The sequence below is a fragment of the Haemaphysalis longicornis genome, unplaced genomic scaffold, assembly GCF_048455015.1.
Source record: "Haemaphysalis longicornis isolate Haplotype H1 unplaced genomic scaffold, Haemaphysalis longicornis Haplotype H1 scaffold_12, whole genome shotgun sequence".
Classification (NCBI taxonomy): Eukaryota; Metazoa; Arthropoda; class Arachnida; order Ixodida; family Ixodidae; genus Haemaphysalis; species Haemaphysalis longicornis.
This window is the reverse complement of record NW_027526225.1, coordinates 98,726,336-98,734,829: the sequence shown is the minus strand read 5'-3', so window position 1 is coordinate 98,734,829 and position 8,494 is coordinate 98,726,336. Positions and strand designations below refer to the sequence as shown.

At 49.1% G+C, this 8,494-nt stretch overlaps 1 protein-coding gene across 1 annotated transcript in view; it reads right to left on the bottom strand.

Moving 5' to 3' along the window:
* Positions 1–2,328: 2,328 nt before the first annotated feature.
* Positions 2,329–8,494, bottom strand: part of LOC144161743 (endothelin-converting enzyme homolog) — a 49,798-nt gene continuing 43,632 nt past the window's right edge. Inside the window, exons 11-12 of the mRNA XM_077692350.1 lie at positions 5,489–5,629; positions 2,329–2,673 (exon numbers count right to left, since the gene is read on the bottom strand). Coding sequence (XP_077548476.1) covers positions 2,329–2,673; positions 5,489–5,629 — 486 coding nt within the window. The remainder of the gene's footprint in view (positions 2,674–5,488; positions 5,630–8,494) is intronic.

The window sequence follows — 8,494 nt, the reverse complement described above, 5'->3', positions numbered from 1 at the left end:
AAGCATCTCCCAAAGATTTCCAGCCACGCCTGTTGAAAGCCAGCCGAGTCCATGTTTTCCCCAAAAATTTTCGTACCTCATCTCGTCAACGAGTTCTCGGCCGACCCTTAGTGCGTTTGCGGTTTATTGGCAGCCTGTCTGTCAAACGGATGGTGCGCCTACTGTCCGTCATTCTCATTACATGACCAGCTCATCACACAACAGGCACATTGAAGTTACCTTAGCTAGGTTACGGATAGGCCATACGCATGTAACGCACTCCCACCTGCTCACGGGATCTCCACGACCCCTGTGTAGCAGGTGTGGGGAGGGCCTATCCGTAGTCCACATACTCATACAATGCAAGGCACTTGACACAACACGACACAAACACTTCAGAGAACTCTACAGGCAACATATTCCCCTACACCCATCTCTGTTTCTAGGTGACGATGCCATGGTTTCTGTGAAACGCGTTTTTAAATATTTGTCAGATGTTAAGTTTTTAAACCTCATTTCCTATCATGCGTAATCACATCTGGCCCTATACACCAGCCATCACCATTATCTTTATTGATCTTACTATGTCCAGTTTACGCATTTTATACCTACCTTTTGTGGTAATCACTTGTTTTCATTAAATAACTTCTCTGGCGCTCTTTGCCCTCGTCGGCCTTGCGCCATTCAACACCAACCATCATCATCATCATCATCCCCATTTCCTCCGCTTAATTTGAGCTAGAATGTCCTCCACCTTGGTCTCCACCCATAATGGTTCCTGGAAACCATAATACCACGCCGGGCCGTATCACTGGTTACAAGAAAGTCGTAGGTACTTCGGTACCACTGGGCACCAACCAGTATAAAAAACTGGTACAAGCACACCCTGAACAGGAGATCCGGTGCTTGGGAAGTTACCCGACTTCGTCGGGAAATGCCCCAGTGGAAGGGGTCGTAACGTCCACCGCAGCGAGGGCTCAGAAGTACAGCACTAGCCTCGTATGCGGGAGGTAGTGGGTTCGAATCCTGGTACCGCCGGGCACCCACCAGTTTCTTTAATGGGTACAGGCATCCCTGGTCGAGTGCGGACCGTTGAAAGAGGATTTCACGTCTGGAAAGCTGCCTTTACCCTTGCGAGGGGCCCCTGACCTTGTCCACCTGGCGGGGCCATCAACCATCATGCTGCGTCGCGCCATTGCCGGGGGTGAGAGAGACAGACGGTATGTCCTGCCACAGGCGGTTGCGGGTTGAGCGTCCACCGTGGCTGTGGAAGGCACCGTGTGCATTCGTGTGCCTTGGTGGCGCCGGGCACCTACCGGTAAAATAGGTACAAGCGACTCCCCTGTCTGGCGCTCGGCCCTTGTGTGGGACTACAACGCTTGGGAAGTTCACCCGGCTTGCACGGGAAATCACCCCTATGGAAAGAAGGGGCTGTAAAAACGCAGAAGCTTATTTTGTTGAAATATTTGGGGTCACCAATAATCAATAAAATGCATAAACTTCCCCAAGTTATTCTTGTGGTCGATGCCGTTCCGTAATCAATGCTTGTTATTAGGTGAAATTTCAATGTGTAGCCAATCTTAGGCAACTGCCCCACGAAACCATCCTGTTGGTAACATACACCTGTTAGCAGTAGTGAATTGATGAATTGTAACGTTTGACGGGCCGACGCTACGCAGGCGATTAATGGGGTCATATGGGGGTCATATGTATAACATTTATAGTATCTGTACTGAGTTGTGATTACCAGCGAGTTTTAATTAGTGAGATACACATGAGGGCAAAAAAATCCCGTTTGCAAAGAGGCAGTGGGCATAGAACAGACTTGCAACCTCTAAACAACCAAACCATGAAATGTAACATTTATTTTTACTGCAAGAGTTCCCGTATTGTGCACATATCCCATCGTCTGTACACTCCTCCTGTGTCATTAAGGTCAATTTTTATGTTCCTTCAATCGCCACTTGCTTAAACTCATAGAACGGCACAGAAAATAATAGAGGTTTGCTTTAGGGGGCAAGATTTATAGCTTGTCAAATATCAAACGATAATACGGGCGTTCTCGTTCTGGCCGCAGCTAGCGGTAAAATGAAATTTGGATCTTCAGGCACAATAAAACGAAATAAAAATCTTGTGCGAAGCTCATAAGCGCGCAACGAAGAAAAAACGGGCCAAAGTTCAGATGCTGTACATAATGTAAGGGCGGAAATGCAACAGCCAAATATTTATAATCATAAGTGTATCAAAATAAGCAAGGTAATTAAAAACCACGAAGAAAATAACTCGTGGCGGTTCGATAGGGGCACATTGCAACAGCGAGAATCAATTAAGCGGCGGACCGGCGCGCCATCACCAGAAGGTGCACTTATTCTCCGGGTTCATAGGAGACCCCGCAGGGCACTGGAAGGCGCGAGCGAACGTCTCGAAGTTCATGACGGGGACATTGCACCGAAATCGTGCCGGCGCACGGCGACCAGCGTCGTACTGGGTGCCGTTCGGCTCGCACCACCGGAGACAGTGGGCGACGAAGAAGAGCTGCTCGGGGCTCAGCGGGAGCTCGGGCAGCTTCGGGGCCCGCTCCGGCTCCGGAAGCGCCTCGAAGGCTTCGTACGCTAACAGCAGGCCGGCGAAGTCGGCAAGGTTCTCCGAGTCGGCCTCGGCCGTCAGCAGATCGAAGTAGGCGCTGTGGCCGACCTGGGAACGCGTGTGCCGATGGAGCCAAAGCGCTGATTAGAGTAAAATCCTCCCCAAGATGGCGGAAGCATGTTCGTGGTGCAGTTTTCTTAAGCTATAGGTTGTATTCACTGAAAAGTTTAGCTGTCATTTTTTCGCTTGGCAACGCTAGAAACGGCCACGGTCATGCTTCCCAAGATGGCGTGAGCACGCTCTTTTAAGCTATAGGTCGTATTCACTGAAAAGTTTAGCTGTCATTTTTTCGCTTGGCAACCCTAGAAACGGCCACGGACATAGCCGCAAGCGCCACGGACATGGCGCGACTCGTGTCACTGCGCCCACACGCCGCAGAAAAAAAAAAAAAAAAACACCGGCGTGCGTCGTCTGGCCCGTGTCAATCCAATCCTAAACGGTGGGGTCAACAGAGATGTTTTTAATCGCACTCACATTGGAGTCGAGGCATTACTTTGTGTTCGGTGTGGTAGAGTTTGGAAGGTTCAACACATATCACGTGCTTAGCACGTACAAGTACCGCCATCCCGCGGAGCCCCACGTAACCAGTGACGGTGCACTCCCGTGGTTGCCTGCATGTGTACCTCGCCAGTGAATACAACCTATAGATTAAAGGGGCTATGTACACAAAATACAAATACATTTCATTCACAAGATTGCGTTGACCCAATAACAATGATGCCAGTTTTAACGCACATTTCCAACAACCAAGGTAAACATTCATCAAGATAGATGGAGCAATGAATGCAGACCAGCCACTTGATCTGCGGGTCGTTATGACGTCACAGGGACAGGCTTGTCCAGTTGGGGGTCGCCGACCATTGCTTCCAATAAAAAACTGGGACTGTGATTATAATGTTGCTTGTAGTTCGGTTTTGTATTACCAGTCCAATGCTAATGTGCAGTTACACATTAATAACTTTACTCTTTTATTGTTCCCTTTAAGGTACATACGTCATCTAGCGCGAAATTTAGGTATTTAATCATTTCCTTTCCCGTGAAAAAGACAGCTTCTGTGACTGGAATTAAGCTGATTGAGTTGCCAAAGGCTAGTTCTTTCGAATTACAAAAAAGGTTGTAATTTGTCTTCACGACAAAATTAGGAAGACTGTATTACAAACATGCTAAACCCCAGTTTTCGAAATATAATTTTCAAGCCTGCAGTTTAGCACGTGGAAGTAACGCATTGCAGGCTTGCCCCACACCAGTATAAACGCCATTCTATGGCTTTCCGTGATGTCACTCTTTCGAGTGGTTACTTTCGCGCTCCCCAACGTAAAAAATTCCCCGCATTTCCCCGAGGGGAAGAATGTGAAAGTGCGAATGCACGAGTTGAATTTGCGCGGTTCGGTAATGTTCGCGAAAGAGAGATCACACACACACACACAACTACAAAGAAAGAAAGATGCATTTATTCACAGACACCTATTTGTGTTGTCGTTGTACTTGATTGCTAGAGCGGATCTCAGCTTGAAATTTCGTGTCAGTACTCCTTTAAGCGGGTGCATTAGCCCTTCTCACGCCCGATTCCTGGCCAATCCCCCACGTGGGTATGTGCCATGCACAGACACCTATTTGTGTTGTCGTTGTACTTGATTGCTAGAGCGGATCTCAGCTTTGAAATTTCGTGTCAGTACTCTAGCCCTTCTCACGCCCGATTCCTGGCCAATCCCCCACGTGGGTATGTGCCATGTCAGCGGCCAGGCAGCGCGCGCCCATCTCCCCCCGTTGCCAAGGAAGACGAGGAGCGCGCGCACCCGCAGCTGTTGCTATGCGGACGGCGGCGGACGCTTCAGGCTCGCTTAAGAAGTGCATTCGCACTTAAAACTACGTGCTTTAGTTGTGAACTCCCCATGTACGCGCAGGGCGCAGTACGAGGGAGAGAAATGAATATTTTATACCAGTACTGACGTGTCCTCGATGCCTGCGCGGGCTCTCAATCCCGTCATGTAAATACTGTCAATACGTTTTAAAGACGACGGTGTTTCTTGGGCTACTTAAACCCAGAAATTTCGTTTGTCTGTCTGTCTGTGTCTGTCTGTGACTCGATTCAGCCACCCGGCCAAGGTGAAACGAAGTCTGCGCAGTAGTCTGATATACTCACAGCCAAATCTAAGCGTCTGAGCCCGGTTCATATGTTCATACTTTGTTCAACAACAACAAAGATCATACTTTCTTCAACAAGATCATACTTTGTTCAGCAAGAACAAGACACTACGCAAATATAAGAGAGAAAATTAATACACAAGGGAGATTTACAGTGTCCCTTTATAAAAAAATTCGCAGATGCTTGGTTTTTGCGAAATTAAATACTACATCCACTGCAGAAAAAAAAAAACATCACAATGTCGCCTGCTGTGGCCCGCGCCTCTATAGCTTCTGGCGGCGTTTTAAGAAATCCAGCGGCAACGATTACGAAATGTTCCACTGGATAGGTTCCAAGTTCTGCTTGGAGCGCACATGGACTAGGGCAACGCGGTTATATAGACGTTGAAGTAGGGCGCCTGTATTTACGCGCGACCGCCGTACTACAGCGCTGCCTCCAGGCACCCGGCTTGGAGCAGTGGAACGCGGGAAATTTAAATTGACTTGAGCCTACCTTTAGCGTTTTACCTTGGGAGGAGCGCGCCTCAAGAGGGACAACATGAGAGGTGAGCGGGAAAGCGAAGGGAGGCGTTTACTTGGCAAATGTCATCTGCGTTAACTTTGGCAGGGCGGCTGAATCAATCGAGGGACGACACACAGACAGACCACAATTTCCGCGTCCAAGTAGCCCAGGAAAGACTATCGTCTTTAAAACAACAACGTAAAAAACAGCACTCACATCTTGGGACTTCCGCAGGCACATCGATTTGTTGACGTATTGCTCTGCGATGTCCTTAGTGATCCATCGGCGAGGGTTGCCGTCGCCATCGATGGTGGAGCCGTCAGCATCGAAAGCGTGCATCATTTCGTGGGCCACGGTCTGTGCGAGGGCGAAAGGGGCAGCATACGAAGAACTAGTTTTTACAACGTAAATAGTCGTTATCATTTGGTAAACTTCACGTGGCAAAGTGCGTAAGGCGTCTGCAAGACCCTTACACGGGGTGTTCTAATACACCGGGAAGGTTCGGGATTGCCGTGTACATCCCTGGGGTTAAAATACTTAAGAAAACGTAAACACGAGGACGACGTAAATGAGCCCTTCCTTTTCAACAGTGTTAGTAGAAAGAACTACACACAAAAAAATCTGGCTGACGAATACGATACTTCCTAATGCGAAATTTGAGCCCAGCGCGAACTGCGAAGTCTTCTCGGCGACCAGTCATGGACAAGTTACCAGTAAAAGGTAACACTGTTACCCTTACAATTTGCTAAAGCCAAAAAACTAACTCAGCTACAGTTACAGTTAGAGTTTCCAAAAGTAACCTGTTAGATGCCGGGTAACAGCGCGAAAACTGGGCGAAAAGGGAGAGACTCAAACAAACGCCGTACAGTTACGTTTACTCTGAAAATGTAACGTCGTTACTTTTCCGTTACTCAATAAAAGTAAGTGATACATCCCAAAACCAAATGACAGAGGTGATTTATTGGAAATGTGCGAAGGCATGCGGGTAGTCCAAATGGCACGTGGTAAAACCCTAGACGAAGCCCGAAGGTAACTTCAAAAGAGAAACGCTCAAGCAACAATCTTGGTGTACGCCTCACTTTGTTGCGTCAACTTTTTGTTCATGCTCCCTTGGTTGCGGGAAATTTATTTGTACTACACATTGTAACTTAGAATGAGTTATTCCTCAAAGCGGGCATTCAAAAAATTCCCTTTTTTCGGAGGTCTAAATGCCAGTTTGTTCATGACTTTTTTATTGTTTCCAATCAAATCACGGAGAAGAAAATTTTTTAGTCTTCTGCAGGGAAGATGATTCTCTTAGCGACCACCGTTCCTAAAGCAAGGGGATCCAATCAAGGGTGAAAGGTGGAGAGGACGTGAGAAAGAAGGAAGTCCGAAAAATTAGAAAGCGCGAGCTGTACGTCGGCCTTTACAAGCGCTGCTGTATAATTTTCACATAAAAGGGAGTGACTGTAACGGTATTTCCTGTTGCAGCTACTGTGTAAAAAGTAAGTGTTAGTTACATGTTCCTCTAACTTAAAAGTAGCCAGTTACAGTTACAGGTTACTAAAAAGTAACTAGTTACCGGTAACGCATTGCTAGTAACTAGTTACTGCTCGAAATTGGCGGTGATGGCGCAAGGGGCGGCGCGCACCTATGGATTCTGGCGTCGGCGGCGCTGAGCCTCTGTTCGGGCAGCATTTCCTTCAGATCATGAAGTGATCGCGTCATTAGAGAGTTTTAGCAGTCCGTCTGTTCCGTCGGTACCGTGTTGACCGGGACCCGAGTGCGGCTGCGCACGCGGGAAGGGCGAGGAGGCGCACCCCACCCTGCCGCAACTAATGCGCAAGTGCACAGTCGGGTCCCGGTAACACGGAACGCCCGTACAACACGGAACATACGGAGTTCTAAAACTCTTTGTTAGCGAACGCACGCCGCGCGCTTAGAAGCGCGTCCCGCAGAATGCGCTTTCGCGGCAACACGTCTCTGCCGCCCACGAATGGGTGCCTATAACTTCACTAAATAAAGGTTTTTAGAGTGTCGGCACTCTTTTCTGTCATTGTTATGTGCCGCCGGAATCTTCATTGGTCGGTCGGCACCACGTGATATTTGTTTATATATGGGTCCAGCCATTTTGTTTCTGGGCGCCTCTCCTCTCTTTCTCCTGCTGCATGCGTGGACGCTAGAGCGGTCGGTCACACTCTTCCGGTCACAAACGGCGGTGGTTCCGTTGCGTTGGATGGCAACACTGGAAACCAGAAACAAAATGGCTTCCAGACGCTTCTGGGAGCACAAGTGGCGGTACTCTTAAGCATAGAGGTCCCGACTGCCCAACCCACTTTTTGCGGCGCGCCGCTGGCACCGCTTTCCGCTAGCCAACCAGAGTCACCCGCCGAAGGGGACATGCGCGCCGAAGTCAGTGCCCTCTCGTGTTCTCCGCCCGAACTGCCAAGTGCGGCCATCGTTCGCGCACTGCCAACGTGAGCTTTGAAGATATAATGAAGCCCTTCGTCGGCATATCTGTACGAGTTTTTTCTTCATTTTATGGTAGGTCCTACTCTGAATTTAGATATATGTCATACCAAAGTGAACTACAGAGATATCCCGCCGCTGAGGCAGCAAAGCGCACGCCTGGCTATAGAAGTGTTGGTAGCACCAACACGGGTGGGCCCACGCACGCTGTTTCCTTGTTTTTTTTTGTTTTTTTTTTGCGCGCGGCAACGTCGCAACGGCAGCGAGAACGAGCACTGTCGTGCTTGGTGTAGTAAGCAAATCATCACCTGTCAGTATGTGCGAACGGACCAAGCACGTGGCGTTTCGTTGAGTACGAGGCAACCGTATTCCTAGCAGATGGGGTGGAGGAGCAACAGAAACGCGGTATAATTCTCGCGTGCTCTTCAGGCGTATCGAGAGGGGGCGAGAACTCTCAGTTGGTAGATGTTCTCCGCGACAGCAAACACACACTGGTGTGGCCTTTGAAACTCTGCACGTGTTTTTAGGCGGCGCAATCGCGCGCGCTTATTTCCGCAAGTGAGGGCACACATCTACACTGGCGTTATCTCTCATCGCGTCGCCGCCGCCGAGCATGTCTGGCGGCCTCCACGTACCGTCCTCCTCCTCACACACTTCCGCCATATTTCCCTTCTCGCTTTCCTGCCCGCTCTATATTCTGTGCCTCATCGTTTTCCCGGTTACAACTAGGCCGACAGTGACGGACGACGCGAAACCACGGCTCTAAAAAAG